The sequence below is a fragment of the Drosophila virilis genome, chromosome 3, assembly GCF_030788295.1.
Source record: "Drosophila virilis strain 15010-1051.87 chromosome 3, Dvir_AGI_RSII-ME, whole genome shotgun sequence".
Taxonomy (NCBI): domain Eukaryota; kingdom Metazoa; phylum Arthropoda; class Insecta; order Diptera; family Drosophilidae; genus Drosophila; species Drosophila virilis.
The window spans coordinates 18,914,252-18,930,934 of NC_091545.1; the positions used below are offsets into that span (position 1 = coordinate 18,914,252).

Consider the following 16,683-nt stretch of genomic DNA (forward strand, 5'->3'; position numbering starts at 1 on the left):
GTGTGAAAAATGCAAATTTGTTGTTTTACTGCCGCTCATAATTTTTGGCCATGGCCCTAGCTGCAGCCAAGACCCAATGAAGGTCAACAATATTTTTACAATTTACAAAAATAATTGTTTCTGACAAGTGGAATATTTCTGCTTGTTGTCGTTGTTAATTTTTCAACTAGTTGTCGAGTGTTTTGGGCGCGTCTCTGCGAACGCTGGGCAAAAAGTTTTATGAATGGCACCAAGTTTTTAATTGAAATACCTAAGTAAAAGCACGAGAGGACAAAGTTAGGCCTGCCATTAGTTATCCTTGGCAGTGAATTATGCATTTTGCTTAAGGTTACGGATAAGGTCCAGGCAGCTGACAAAATTTATGAAATATGTTAAATAAAAAATATTATTTGACTCGCGGAGTGCAAAAATTAAAAAAACAACTTTTTAACTCAAAAATTGCACACAAAGGATTTCAATGCCTTTTCCCATCTGTACAATTATTTTTGCTGCTTTGAATAATTTTGACAATAACTGGGCTTACATTTATCTAGCCTTTCTGCTTAGGGAATGGATTTTAAAAACAAAATGGTTTCATATAGCCAAGTGGATGTTCCAAGTCTCATCTTACGTTGCACAAACAGCACCTTCAGCCTTCACTTTTATAAATTCAGCTTTTTTAGGGTTCACCCAAATAGTGTCAAGCTATACCGAAATAGACTGTGCATAATGCTATGAGAACTAAAAACCAAACAGCGAAAGATCAACGTTGAAGGATTTTAATTGCCCGCTCGACCAGCCAATATCCTATTTAATGTGCCTCATAAAAGGACTTAACAGTTCTATGACAACTGTAATCAACTTATAACCAAAATGCCACAGCGCCAATACTCTCAGCAAGAGCTATGGATTTCCATTGAGTACCCTTCACATTTAGCACCCTTTTTTTGCCACGCCCAGCCTAGTCTGAGCTCCGTCGCCTGGACAACGTAATAAACAACTTACAGCTGCACCCGCTGCCTTCTTGCCCTCAAGCAGGCCTAGAGACACACCTTTTTACCACCTAAATCCAATAAAAAATAAGAGGAACAACAATAAGTAGGCTTCAATATCGATTTCAGTTTTGGACAGCTTTTAGAGAAGACAGTTCATAACATATTTATTCTTTAAACAAACATTGAGCTGTGAATACGAACAAGCTCTTTGAAAATAATAAAATAAAGTTACTTATTAAATAGTAAAGTAAACAAAAGCGTGCAATGTCGCTTTTTGACAATCCCGACCAGCTGCGACAGCTGCAAAATTTGTTATACCCGAGTCGGAGACGGGGTGGAATCGAATGCAGCAGCAGCAGCGAGGATGAGGAGGAATCTCTGGTGGTAAATAAGCAGAGTGAGTAAATGGCAGCCGGAGTCCAGCAGTATCGCAGTATCTGAGAGGATTCATATTCATTATTCAATCAGCACCTGGGAGCATTGGGCCCCAGGCAGCTGGTGCTGGTGTTGATGCTTCCAAGGCCCGCGGCAAGAAAAAGGTTAATCTGGTGGCAACGCCGCTGGAGGAACCTCATAAACCGCAGCCCAACACGCTTGAGGAATGGCAGGAGGCGCAGGAGCGAGAGGATGCGGACATTTTGGAAACACGCAAGTACCCAGAATACACGATGACCTATCGCCAGGCCGTTGGCACTGAGGATGTCTTCCTGCAGGTTCCTGCACGCAACCCTGCACCCCGCTCAGCCACGTTAAGCTGTATTCCTTTTACATTTAGATGGGCCAACGCACAGCAGCCTCGGCGAGCTGTGAGGATCTTGTACTCGACATATCCCTGCCCGATGAGCAAATGACTGCCGATAAAATGAGCTTAAAACTGCAGGAAAAGGAACTGGACCTAGGCACCACTCTATACAGGCTGAAGTTGCCGTTGCCTCACGCCGTGGATGTGGATCGCTGTCAAGCCAAATACGACAAGGAACTGTGCAAGCTGCGACTCACGCTGCGTTTGCGCAGGGAGCTAGACTATGTCAATTTTTAAACCCTACACTATTTGCTACTTCGCTTAAAACATGCCTTACACTTATTTTACACTACCTGACATTGTTTTGCTTGTGCACACCAGCCTGACACACACACACACACACACACACACCAAATTTGTAGTATTTCTTTAGCTCGGACTCGAATACAAAATTTATGTACGATAAAAATTACCCACTTCTGTGTGATAAGGAATATAGTTTTATTACTTTCATTGACAAGTCCATCAAATTGGGATAACAGATGGAATACTTGCAAGAAACAATTGCAATGAAAGCAGCAAAACGGGAAAAATAACCTTTTAAAGTGACTGAATCAGGGTGTTCGTACAGATATACAAAGTTTTATGCTTTGTGGCCAAACAGACGGCTCACCTGGCAGATAGCTATAGAGGCAAGAGCTTTCAGATGGAAATCTATTCAGATATAATTAAAAGCTTCATTTGGTTTGAAGATGAGTATGCAGTTTCAAAACGCCCAAGGCTCATATCCCAAGCCAAGTAACGTATACGCCGCATTGACCCACAGTTAAAACGAAACATTAAATATTCGGTTGAAATGTGAGTAAAGAGCACTAAGTAGATGCATGCCCTGGTGTCAAAAATCACTTGAGCTTAATATTAGCCAAATGCGGACAAATGTCAAATATAAAATTAACATCTTTCAAAATTGAAAAAAGAAAACTGACACGAATGTAATCGGCATGGCGATACCCTGTACCTGCACTCAACGCAAAAGTCAGGTAGCTTATACCTTTTACGTAAAACCCTGTCATAATCAGTTCTATAGTTCCCAAGTATGAAAGCAATATAAGCCAGTTCTGACTTGGCGATTCCTTGTACCTAGATCAGAGCTTGGTCGCGAGCATCGGTCTTTGGTTTCTATCATACCCAAGCTTACGCATGTTGTGAGCACAGGGTAACATAATCAAAAGCGGCCATTCCTTAAACATTTTTTGTTCAACATAATACATCGAGCTGGAGAGAGAGAGAGAGAGTCGAGGGGAAAGAGCTGCGAACCGCTGTGGCTGCGGCTTGGTTGTGCCTCATTTACTCTCGACTGCCGCGGACACATTTCAATTTGTGAAAGGCGGTCAGCGACAGCACTGAGACATGATAAAGTGTCGTCGTCCAGGCAGTTGTCGAAAAAAAGTTCACACAATTTGACATAGAAATTCGCCGGCAAAGAATGATAAAGGCACAACTTTTGTGCCAGACAAAGAAGCGCGTGCAACGCGTTGCTAGTAGTTGTGTGCTTAAGAGCTTGGACAGTGGATTTTTGTTTTTTAATCATTTGGTCGACGAAAAGTTTTTCGGCCGTTGATAATAATAAATCATCAAAAGGCGGCGTCGACGCTGACAGCATGCGACAAATTTTTGGGCTTGAACAAATTAAATTAAAATTTAATTCAATTTAATGACCACGAAATAAGCTGTCAGCTGAGTGTGTGTGTCTTTGCCAGACCTTCTGCTGAAGAATATTAATAACCATTTAGATAAGTTTTGTATGCCATTAATATGGTTATAAATATATCAAATTAAACACATTAAAAACTAATAGAATGTAAAACTTTCAAAATTTTCTCAAAACAAAAGGCTGTTGAAGAATAGAGAAGCAAAGGCTGCCGAACAAGTGCTTCTCCCTTCTTCCCTTTCTCTACAGTTGAACAACTTACATGCGTTCAATCAAGTTTGTCAGCTGAACTGAAACATGGCCGGAAACTGCACAGACTGTGTGGAAAAACGTATCATGTGCAAAAGTAAAAACAAGCAAAAATAGCTGCGTTGACACTAAACTCGGAAGAGCAAACAATGGTTTTAGTTTGGGACAAAATGCTAAAAAATAAAGCAAAAACTAACGCAAATTTGCCACAGAAAATATGCAAACAAGATTTTTACTATTTATGCACCTAAAAGGGGTCTTTAAATATTTTAGTAAAGTGCGTAACACTTCAATTGACTGCACTCAGTACAAATATTGAATCTTTGTATTATATATTGTTAATCGGGGTAATAGTTCACATTCCTAAAATAATTGCTTTATACATTGAAATGTTATTCAACTATTTAGTTATTATATGTAATATAGTAACCAACCTTTAGCAGAGAGAGGATCGGGGGGTTAACAGTTCAACTATAGTTTTGCAGTTTATGTTGAATTTGTTTAATCTAGTCCAGGTTCTAGTTGGCTTGTCTGAGGATCTGCATGCAGGCACTTAAGCCATCGATTTACTAGATCTGTCGGGTAGGTTCTTTTTAGTCTTCGTTATTTTCGCCTCCATAGCAGGTGCCTTGCCAGGACGTGGGGATAGTTTTGAAAGATAACTAAAGCAAGCTCAACATGTAAAGCTGATATGGGTCGAATGGGTCGAAATTATGAAAAATAATCATTTTTATTAAATGCGCTTAGTCTACATAATTTGATAATAATATTACCTACTACTTTACTTTATTAGGGCATTTAATCGTCAATATGCGGAATATAACATTCTTGTTTTGATTTTTGTTGTCTTTGTTTTTTCTACTCATTTGCACAAGCGCAGTTTTAGTCATAATCATCATCATCATCATCAGTATGGGCCTCCTTCATGTGCTCATGGCAAACACTAAATAGTGGAGCTGGCTTTTTTGTTGGGTCACACCCTTTTTTTTATCAACTCTTGGAAAAGTTGCATCAACTCAAACGAAAATTCCCATGCAAATTCGCAATGTGTCTCCCATGTGCAATACCAACTTTTGTGGTGTGTATAAATTTGCCTGCTCAAAAGAAATAAATAGATGACAAAAACTTTTGCCAGTGGAAAACTTTTGGAAAATGTGTGAAAACTGCTCGCTGTAAATTGTGTGTGCGTTCACTTCTTAAAACTGCAAAATATTTATGGCTGATTAAAAGAGGCAGTTGCCGGATGCCGAATGACCTTGCTTACCTTCTGATATACAAGCTGTTGTTGTTGTTGCTGTTGCTTAACCACGATAAATAAATAATATGAAGGTGCACTTAAAAAATGTAATAAGCCACACAACAGCAACACCAACAAACACCAGAGGAACGACAACAGATTTTAATTGTGAAAGCTCAGCCGCTGGCAAAGGCCGTGCCAAACCGTATCCGGGCCGTCGTTGCTCGACTTTTATTCATTTCATTTCAAAGCTCGGACTCAGGAGTCAGGAGTGGGGCAACATCCACTTAACCTGCAAAACAGGCGAACAGCTCTGAAGAACTCAGCCTGAAGAACTCAGAGCAGGTGCGAAATGAGCAGCAGCCATAAATGAGGGCAACAAAACAAGGAGGCTGCAAATAACTTCAATATGAAATGTGTTGGAAAAATGCAAGTCAGTTGAGTGAATGTTGAAGAGCTGCCTCAACTCAGCTGTGGCACTCGCCGCTTTAGGCCACAGAAATAAATGGCCGGCTTCCTCTACTCGCAGAGCCTTTCGAGCTTAACAGATTCTTTCATCTATGTATCTTAGAAATATGTTCTTTGTGTGTACTGTAACCGATCGAATGGCTAAATTTGTTATCCTGAACGTTCTGTATACCCCACAGCTGGTTATATTGTATATATTTTCGGATAAAGTAAGATAAGACTTGTAAATAAGAGACAATGGAAAATCGTAATATGCTTACGAATATAAATTATTGCGCTTTCCAGCTACTTGTCACTGTCGGAAAAGCCAATTAAAGGCTTCATTTCACCTAGCAGAAAAACAGTACGCTTCGAAGATAAGCTGACTTATATATTTTATTTTATGTAATGAAACGTGGCGGCAAATTGGACAGATGCAAATTTTTGCATGTAACTTTCAGTAATATAATAAATATACATTTTTTTTTAAAGACCAGAGAAAACATATTCATGTCGACAGCTTTAAAGGTTTTAAGTGAAAGGAAATATTGATGAAAAAGGATCCAGCTTAAATAGGTATTTAAAATGAATTTGATATACTGATAGAGAGCATTTTACGGAACCATTAAACCTATTATCATTTTTTCGTCGTACATGCGTACAATTGGTAACCCAATTCGCATCCTTGTCATTCTGTTTAAGGATATATGTATTTGTGTGTTTTTGGCTGGCTTTTAATATAAAGGATAGAAGCTGCTGTACAAGAATGGCGACTGTGGGGTTTTATATTCAATTTAGCAAGTTCTCAATTGTATCTAAGAAATTAAGTGTGGCAAGAAATTTATTAAATGGTGCATACGCAATTCAACAGTATGTATATCACGTGTGCCATATGCCATGCCACAAAGAAAACAAGAACATTGTGGAATTTAATTAAAGCTTCCTTCTGCCTTTTGCAGTCTAGAAGCTAGTATTAACGCATTTTTCAAGTTTAATTTAACGTAATAACAAATTTCTGAGCTCTAGCGGCTGGAGATACAAACATTCACAGAGACTGGCACTCAGACAGCCGTATAAATTACAGAAAAGTCTGAGCAGCAGCTGGCTAAAAGCAAGCCAAATGCCGGGCAACTTAGGCACAAGCAGGCGGCATGTGTTGTCCATATGTATGCCGCCAGTTTCTAGTGCCTTATATAAGACACGCACGGGGCCTTGGGTTTCGTTCTCAAGTGGCAGTCGCGTTGGCAGCCCCTGCCCCATAATTAAGACAAATGTAAAAACTACTAAAAGACATGCCAAAAGTCACTTTCACTTACCAAACAAAAGGCGAGCAGCCAGTCTGGTGCCAGCTGCCAGGTGCCAGGTGCCAGGTGCCAGTTATATTTAACTCTTGTTTCGTTATAAGTCAACATAATTTCACGTAACTTTCCCGCTTTTACCCCTCTGTTGACACACGGCATTTTTGTTTACCTTTGTGATAATGTCACGTGTCTAAAGACTCGACCAAAAACATTTCAGACACATAAGCGAGAAGGAAACGTTTCCTTTAGAGTGTCGAAGATTAAATACCTCTGCGGACATGTAGATTAAAGTATAATGGTTGTTTCTAGGAAGCTTTGTAAGAAGCTCAATTTAATTTTTCAAATGTCTCAAAATACCAGCTGGATAAATATGCAGTACTGGATGCTGGGCTACCTTCTGTTAACGCTTAGCTATACCTATACCCAATCGACGCCATGTCGCACGTGCAGGGTATATAAAAAGCGAAGGTCAATGTCCAATCCACAGTGAGTGGCCCTCGTTAAATGTTCGCATGACCTTTTCGCATTAATCTCAAGAGATGGCATTTTAATGCAGCCATGTGTGGGCGTGCTATGCTCGTTATAAGCCAAGTAGTTATTATGGTTATTTATTGTGCTGGAACTATACAGCTGTTCAGGCCACATATCACGACTGCTGATTTTCCCGCATTCAATTAGATCGTCAATCAAACGACACATTATGGGCTTTTAATTGTAATTGATTGACTACGAGTTGGTGAGGAGTGAGTAACAGACTTACAGTTTTCCTTTAGTGTTAATTTAATAAATGAAGTTGACATAAATATCAAATTAAATTTAACTAACTAGAAAGAATGCAAGCTTAAAGTATAATTAAGTTAACAAGCAAACATGCAAAATTAGCAACACCTCCAAACTTATTTATGTTCAATGACATTTTATTTTTACTTATCTATTTACGATTAATCTCTTTTTTAATCCGAAATGAGAATGCATAAACTGCATAATTTATGCAAACTCTACCCACAGCTACCCGATGCACACAAAAATATGTTGCCTACTTATCAACGCATTGAGATTTCGCTAAATAAAAAACTGAAGCATAAATTGAAATCGATTTTGTGTCGTTTCTAACAGCTCCTTTTTCAATAAATTTATAATTAATTCCATTTATTTGAAAAATTAATTAATATTTTTTGTACATGTACAAAATGCATTAGAAGTCTTAGACTTTATACATTCCAGCTGGTGACCAGCCAGTAACTTAGTCAGCCAGTTCGTTTGGTTAATATTATAATTAATGCCTACAATCTAAGTTTGCCTAGAAATTCTACAAATTGGCTTGAAATTTGATCACGAAACAATGTAACTCATGAAGAGTTCGCTATTCGTACTCAATTCTCGGCAAGAATGGCAAGCGAAGTGGATAAAGCCATAAATATTTATCTACCAGTTTGAGTGAGCTCTATTTAACAGAAACTTTTATGAAACTGGCCACAGATGCATTTTTTGAGTACACATTGGGATCAGATGACTATATAATGCACGAAAACAATTTTTACATAACAGATTGCAGATTTACTACTCTATTTCCTTCGGAGGCAGATGTGCAGGGCTTCAAGTTCACCCGACGAACAAAAAAACTCAAGTAACCCGTTGCTGTCGGGTGTAACCGGTATAGTAATACTCTGTAATATCCACTAAATCACACGAAACAGTATTCTTGTAACTTTGAAGAAGAAACAAGGCTAAGAAATATGAATTTTTGCAAGTTGTGAAAGCAATATTTATGGCTCCATCTTTAGGGGACGTTTTGAGTAGTCTATTACGTGGGTTTTTTAAAAAAAAGACGAGCCAGTATACTCGTTTTTGCCTTGAGAATCGAGTATAAAAATGCACGACCATGCGGAATATAGGCAAAAGGCAAACCGACAGCAAACATGCATTGAAACTGTTTTTCAAATAGCACGAACGAGGAGATGAATGCTGCATTTCCGCTTTTCGCTTTTTGGTCTTTGTCTTTTGCGGCGCTGGCGCCTTCTGTGTTGCCTCATGGCACCCACTCCTCCTATCGCCCCAGCCACCCCTTCACAGTGAGAACTTATAGAATTTGATTTCGTTTGCTTCACTCATGGCGAAACTTCAGGCTGCTTTCCTCAATCCACTTTCAGAGATTTATTTGCCTGCCTGGCCCATTGGATCAATTACCCGCTGACTGTGCGGATGTGGATGTGGATGTGGATGGATGTGTATGTGTGGGTGTGTGTGTGTGTATTAAAATGGCCTTTAATTGATTTCACATAAATTTATGAGTCTTTTGTGTCGCACATACTCTGTATTCGTCAAATGCAATTCGCTGAATGGGTTTCTTGTGTTTTGTTCTGTTCGGCGGGAACACTCTTTTTCTAGGCAGGCTCTGCCTTTTGTGCCTTTTGATAGCTGTCAATGCGAGTATTTTCTGAGCTGATTCTCAGTCAAATCGACATTTTTATAGCGTCAATATCTGTTTAGCTGTAAAAGTTTTTTGTATACAAGTAAATAAGTATCAAATTTGTACATTTTAATAAAATGTCTGAGGAACTCATTGAACCTATGCCCGTGCCATCTGCGGACACAGATAGTGAAGAAACTGAATCGTACTGGGATGCGACGGAAACTGAAATTGCGGGGAACAGTGATAGGGAGCATCATCTGCCGACCACCAGCACTTCAGGAGATGTCGTCGCAGTTGATGTTGGTGCTGACGGTGACGGTATTGACGTCGGTATCGATAGCGGAGATGGCTATGATGATGGCGACGTAGACAGTGGCGGTGATACTGACCTTGCATTTTCAAGCACAATAGATATGCCAGAGTATCGGGATAAGCTGAAGGTCATACACGATCGAATCACGCGCATTGTGAACCGCATTAGTTTCCTAACCCAAAGTCTCAAGCAGGTGCATCAGGGCCTCAAGAACTACACGAACGAAAGAGCCGAAGAGCAGTCACTGCCAAATATTGAATCTAAGAAGGCTATGGGCGATAATGGGTCCACTCAAACAGATCCACTTATAAAGCCGGAGCTCAACATGCTTGCGGAGCGTACTGGCGACTCTGTGGCCTGCCAAACCATCGAGGATGATCCGTTCGCTGACTAGGAAGCCCAATCAAATTTTGGATTTGTTACTAGTTTGGTCTTTATTTTATTGTTTTAGTTCTTTTTTATCCAGGAAGTTTTAAAAATTATTTAAATTACGTTGGTAACGATAGTTTTAAGCACACGGAAGAACAGGACAATTTACCTCAGAGTCTTACATATTTTGAACAATTACAACTAAATTTGCTGTAAAGTAATAAAAATTCAACCTGAAGAGGAACACAAAATATCTTGGAGGGTTTTTCTATTATCAAGCTATGCGGCACTTGTCAAATATTTGTGTAACTTGCAAGAAAAAATTCGACAATTAAAAGGCGGAACTAGAACATATTTAATTTTAAGTATAAGTCAAATTCAGCCTGGTTCTCTCAACTTACACAGATTTTTCATTGAGAGGCCAATAATTCGGAAACTTCTGCAAGCCATTGCCAACCGCTGTAGATTTTCATGGGCGTTTGGTGAGGAAACTTTCGCCAACCAACAAACTAATAAGTGAAAATTGCTTCAAAATTTGCATTTGCCTTTGCCAAATTTCTTCTCGGGGCAAAGAACTTTATGTTCAGCTGACTGCCATTTTAGACTATGCAAAAGCTTACACAGTCAACAATAGCAAACTGTTTGAGCTAAGAATAACTTAGACATCACATTTTTTAATACAGTCAAAACGCAGCATGTCCAAACTACAGCTGTGAATAGCAGATTGTTTTAAGCGTAAGAAAGGACAGGGACTCAAAGCTGTTAATTTAAGAAATTTATTCAGTTATAAACCTCCTATCGCAGTTTTTATACAAATGGATATGCCTTTAAGGAAAAACAACAAAATTCATCTTTAGATATATAAAAGACAATAATAGTTCAGCGATAAACCATAAGGTGTTAAGTAAACAGAGTTTGGATTAAGCAATAATAAATAATTTAATTATGCCACGTCCATGCATGTTGCATATCTACCAGGCCAAATCAAGACAAAAGGCAAATCTGCGGCACAAAATATATTTATATAGTCAATCTGGAAAGCCCACCATCGAAAGTTCTATGACAACCAGACCAAATTGAATTGAGTTAAAATGGAATACAATTTAAAAGTCCCATGTCACAAGATACAAGCATATGTCATTTGCTGGCAGTTGTGAAATGCCACTCGTCTCAGGACTCTGCTCAAAATATATCGACAACACATCAAACGCAAATCCAAAGTTCAAAGCAACTGTCTGGAACAGGAGGCAAAACTAATAACATTTCTGATAATCACACGCAGAGCACAAAGCGAGAACCAGAGAAGTGCGCATTCATGGAAAAATCAGTTCAATTGAAAACGAAAATTAAATCGAAATTGAAATCAAAATTGAAACTGAAGCAGAACCAGAACCAGAACCAGAAACTGAAGCTGAAGCTGATGCAAACGAATCACTGATAAGCGGAAACTCACTAAATGAGTTTCAGAGTGAGGACAGTGAAGCCACCTACCTAAAGCTGCGCTGTCATTAGGCAAGTCCAGCTCATTGAGAGTGACTAAGTCGGATTAGAGAGACCTACCCTCCAGCTATTCTCTTCTTAGACTGCCGGTGTTGTTTATGGAAATCAGCCGCAAAATTCCTTTGTCGGATTGCGTACGAAATTAACATTTCAATCAAATCAATTTTATGTGTCTGACTTGTTTTATGCCTCAACAGCAATGTCATCATCGTCGTCATCATCATTATTACTATTATTATTATCATCGACATCGTTCGTTGGAAATGTATCATTCAGTTTGTGTGCGTATTTGACGAGCCAAAAGAAATTGTCGAAATTGATTGATTAAATATTTATTCAGACGGAAGTATTTACAATATCCTAAGGGGCCAACATATTGAAGACTAAATTGTTTGCGAAATGGCAAACACATTTCTTCCGGCCTGCTGCTGATGCGTCATTCAATTGGGTATCAAATAGAAGCTCATCCAAAAGTAACACATAATTCAGAAACAGTTAAGGTAATTCTGTAGCCAAATTAAAATCTAAACAAAAAAACTTGTGAATAAATTGACTCTTAATGAGACAACAAGTTTAAACACACGTATTCTGTGCAATCAAACGAAACTGTGAAGAAGTGCAAGTCAATTCAGTAATGCAGAGTAGATTATAAATTATTTGTGAGATCAAGCTCAACCCAGCGCAAAAAAGCCGATTAATTCCAACGAGCTCGGCGTTACAATCTAAAGTCTAATGAGTTCTTGCTCTGGTATTCACTGATATGTCAGACCTTACTTGAAAATGAATACTAATTGAAAAGAGACAATAAACTTCATTTAAGCGAATATGCATATCAAATTTAAATTCTCCAGCTCTTTTCGTCTCGGAGATGGACGCCTTCTGACAGACAGTTCAGATCAGGCAGACTAACATGGATGGTTCGACTCAATACGCTAAAGAAGATTAAATCTAATGGAGTCCAATCTATTGAAATCTTTTTTTACACATATACATAGCGGGTATAATAAGTAGAGCTAAAGAACTAGTCCAGTCGATTAGTTTGAATGTCACTTTGACTGCATATTTATTGATGCCCGCATAGCCTAAGGACCTGTTATCATTCAACTCCTGCTGCTACGTCATTTGGTTTGTCTATTCTGTAGACAAAAGCAGTACAAGCTTGTGGTATTGACTGGCACTGGAAGCTGGCAATGGACCCGCAGGAAATCTTAATTAAACAACTTGTAATGGCAAATCCTAAATGGCCAACAGACGGTAGAAGGCTCTGCTCGGCCCGACAGGGCAAGCAGCGATGGCAAACAAAGGCAAATTTCTGTGTTGGTATTGAACAAACGCCAACGTTGTGCTGCTGGAGCTGCGGCATACACAATGAGTGAGCATTAAGCGCCACAGATACAGACAGCTAACACTCACCCACACTCATTCACACACACACACACACACCGACACACACTCACATTCACACTGCACACGTGCAAAAGGTTTGGCAGTTTTTAGCACATTTCCGCTCAGAGATTCAATAGTCGCTTCGGCCTTCTCTGGCGTCTCTCCCTTCCTTACCATTGTCTTTTTGCTTGGCTGGGCTGAAGCAGCCGCTCAATGGCCCTCAAGAAATTAGAAAATTAGAAGTATATCCGTTTTAAGTCCTTTTGACTGCAATCAAGTGTCTAACTGTTGAACTATTCGCTGGGGAGGTACAACATTGTGTAAACTACTTTGTGTCCATTAAAGATCGTTAAAAGTCAAGTGAAATTAAATTAACGGAACCGGGCCTTCCAAATACAAAATTATAAGCATTCAGCCAGGAATATATCTTTGTATATATTGTGGAATTCACACAGGATTTATTTTCTTTGTTTCTTTGCAGCTAGATAATTAATTTGTAAGTGCGTTAATCATATATATTTTCTGTGATAAAACACATAATCAATTGGCCTGTGATTTCCCGCTAGCAATATTCGCATTTTATGGATTAGCCAAGACTTAAAAAAAGGGTAACCAGTTGGGTTTATTAAATCATATGCCTGACGCATACGAAAGACCTCATAAGATACTTACAGTAACTCTTTTGTAACTCTTTTTAAAGAGCCTCACTCGCATTCAATTGCTGCTACCCTTTGTGATAATAAATTTAAAAGCCGGACTAAAAGAAAAGTTTTAACATCCTGTAGCCATTAAAACTGGTTAAGAAGGGGAACAATACAGTAAGGTAAATGCATTAACTTGCATAGGAAGAAAATTCGACCGCAAAAGAGAAAGCTGAAAGGGTTCCGCGACTATACGACCCTTAGGATTTCCGTGGAGAAGGTCGTCTGAGACTTCAATTAGACTAGAAATTTCGAAATTATCATGTACTTGGCTTATCCTTAACTATAACTTTTCGCAATGGGACCTAACTGATATATCTTTGATATAAACACAAAGCGGACAGCTTATAGTATGATTGTTAAACTTGTGTACAGGGTATCTATCTACCAGGCAATAGCGCTCCCATGTTGTATTTTATTTTTGCATCTGCATATCCCTCATTGCATCTACTCTATGGATATCACTTGAAATATGCAAAGTTCTGTTTTATGTCCTTGCCATGGCTGGCCAGTTTGCTAGCCTGTTAGGATCTGGTCTCAGCCTTGGCTAGTTGTTGTTTAAGGAGCATTTTGTTTTTGTTTTAATGGGGGGCAAAGTAAAAAATTCAAAATGAGGCAACTTGCGAATGTTGTTCGAAAGTTACGTCTTGGTCCTTTTGGCCATTTTTGCATTCATATTATCTCAAGTTTGCGCTGGCGCTTGCTCATGTTGTGCCTCATATTTCATGCCATGCTTCTATTTGTTTTCCCGTCCGTAAACATTTAGCCCAGTTGTTGCTCTTGCTGTTGTCATCATCATCATCATTATCATGATCATCACTGCCAGAACATGAAAAACATGTCGCGAATATGTATGTCTCCTGTTTGCATGCTTGCTGTCACTTAGGACAGCGATGCGAGATAAACTTTGCGTGATTTTAATGCCAAGTCAAATGAGTTTTTGGTAAGTTTGGCAAAGTTTACCCGTGTTTAATGGTGACAGTAATTTTTAATAAAAGCTAAAAAGTGGCACAATATGATTCACTGGTCTTTAAAGGGAGGAGAACAGAAGAAGAAGAAGAAGAAAAAAAAACTGAAATCTAAATAATAACTCTCAACGACAAAGGGTCATTTGAATTGTTTCCTTTCCGAGCATCGGCACATCGATATAATCCCGAAGCCGCCACGTCTTTTTGGAGCTACCCCGTTTCGGGGTCTTGGTATTATAGTGCTTGCATATGAATGTCTTTGAACCGCGCGCGTCTCGCAGCATGCGATGCTGCACTGGCTCCTGCCGCATGCTGCAGTCCGTTATGCGCTGCGTATGGGCCGTAGCAGTCTCCAGATCGCGACGCACCCTGATTGCCTTGCTCGTGAGATCGACAAAGATGTAGTTGAGCTCATGCGAGGTGCGCCCCTCCACCTTGTTGGTGCCATCGCTGACCAAGCTGAACGTGGACAGCGACGTGTTGGATGATCTGACCAAACTAATTGCCGACAATGATGAGTTCTCCCCTACTATATCCGAACGTATTGGTTTGGTAACAGTTCTCTCGCGATCCGGTTCATTGTATCTGTGATCCAAACGTTGCACAATATTGACACAAGTGCGCAGATCGCTCTGTATGAGCTTGCACAGTTCCAGCGCCCGATCGAGTTCTCGATCTTCGGTTTGGATCATTCTAAATGAATGTTTGTGTGTGTTTTGGTTTATTTTTAAGACGTGTATCACACGAAACAATTTCGAATGTCGTTTAAAAAAAATTTCAAGGCGAACTACATGAATTTCGTATTGTAACTATGCTATACACTGTATATTAGCAAATACTTACACATTCCGAAATAATCAACTGACAGTAATGAAGCTTGTATACTTTTTCGGCGCTAAACAAAGATTTTAACTTTCCTCACCCAAGCGAAATATTTCAACTGAATTCAAATTTTGTGTGTTTCGTAATGTAACATGTATCATACAATTTATAATCGTCGACATAAGTACTTTGACATGCCTGCCACATATATATTTCTAGTTTCTTTTTCGATAGTAAGCAGATTTTTATATTTTACTAGAAAACGAAAACGTCTGCTTGAAACCATCTTCTTGCTTGTAATGCGGATAGTATAAACAAATGTATACAATATGAATATGAAGAATGGTAAATTACAGGATCAGTAAGAAACAGCTAAGTTCTTAGATGTATATTTTAAAAACGTTACAAACCGCTTTGTGAACGCATTTATCCCCTCTATCTCGCACTCTCCCCCTATTTCTATCTCTCCAATAAAACGCAAACATGACTTTTGTAAATCTCCGAGCGACGTTTACTCATTAGTATCCGCGGGTTGGCGTTGACCTCGGGCACGTGTAATAGATACCTGACTGGCGAACTGACTCTGCGATTGTGCGTCTGCTCCTGAGGGCGGGCAACCTCAAATAGAAAGCAATTTCAGCACCGCAAACATAGCACCAAAAGGGAAAGCACAAAAATTAAATTTCCAGTGCAGCGTTAAAAGTGAAAAGTAAATCAAAAGTAAATCGTGAGAAACCAAAACCGAAAAATATAAAAGATGCGATATGCATATATATACACATATATATTTATATACACGTTTAAACGCGGCTTAGCGTATTTGTCTCTTCTCTTAAACAATATATTAAAGTTTTCATCTATATTACATTAACATATATAGGCATATCCTAAAATTTGGATAAGAAAGCATGCATTTATGATTTCTCCATTCTTGATCATCAACTGACAAGTTGATCTAGCGTGAGTTGAACATCAGGTGCAAAATGCGCCAGTCCAAGAAATTTTTCCGAACTTTGAAGTTGTTTACGCAGCCCGCAAACTTTACACTTACCTCAAGAATGCCACGCTGCGTATGCGTAATGTGCGTGCAACCCATGTGCAAGCCAGAGGCTACGTGTTGCGAAAATCAATGAGCCACCAGCTGCTTGGCACCAAACTGAAATCGAACTTGCCACAGAGCGCAAAGTGTTTGACTTGCGACAGGAAACGCGTTGCTGTTGGTGTCGCATTTGTTGTTGATACCTGTTCGTGGTGCAGCGTTAGTTGCATAGTTAGTTAGTTGGCTTAAAGTTTTCCAGCAGCAGCACAGTCAAGCCAAATGACTTTTGGCTGCGTGCATAGCCAGTCGGGTAATGAGTAAAGTTTAAGCAATCAGCCGCGGAAGCACTCTGAATACCTCGCATTTGTTGACTGCAACAATTTTTAATTAAATTTGCCTGCCCAACATTTAGCAATAAATATTGCTCTTCAGTTTAATAAAAATGCTCCACTCAAATGAATTCACAAGCAAAAGAAAAAAGTTCTGCTCATACCCATGTGAAGGGTATTGT

At 39.2% G+C, this 16,683-nt stretch overlaps 3 protein-coding genes across 4 annotated transcripts in view; 2 read left to right on the forward strand and 1 right to left on the reverse strand.

The window, feature by feature from the left end:
* The window catches only part of ome (dipeptidyl peptidase 4 omega), a 69,849-nt gene that overhangs the window by 11,743 nt on the left and 41,423 nt on the right, over positions 1–16,683 (forward strand). The gene's annotated exons all lie outside the window — the stretch shown is intronic.
* On the forward strand, positions 1,149–2,206 carry Dnaaf6 (Dynein axonemal assembly factor 6). The gene is made up of 3 exons (XM_002047855.4): positions 1,149–1,371; positions 1,443–1,687; positions 1,750–2,206. Exons 1-3 carry the CDS (start codon positions 1,239–1,241, stop codon positions 2,011–2,013), a joined length of 642 nt encoding a protein of 213 aa, XP_002047891.1. The 5' UTR covers positions 1,149–1,238; the 3' UTR covers positions 2,014–2,206.
* Positions 14,312–15,277, reverse strand: LOC6622230 (uncharacterized). 2 transcript variants are annotated; one of them, XM_015175096.3, is made up of 2 exons: positions 15,155–15,277; positions 14,312–15,098 (listed from the first exon to the last, which is right to left on the reverse strand). In XM_015175096.3, the coding sequence occupies exons 1-2, from the start codon at positions 15,156–15,158 to the stop codon at positions 14,437–14,439; spliced, it is 666 nt and encodes a 221-aa protein (XP_015030582.1). In that variant the 5' UTR covers positions 15,159–15,277; the 3' UTR covers positions 14,312–14,436. The 2 variants fall into 2 exon arrangements, with proteins under 2 accessions (XP_015030582.1, XP_070064260.1); XM_070208159.1 differs by having other exon boundaries at positions 14,312–15,004; positions 15,155–15,256.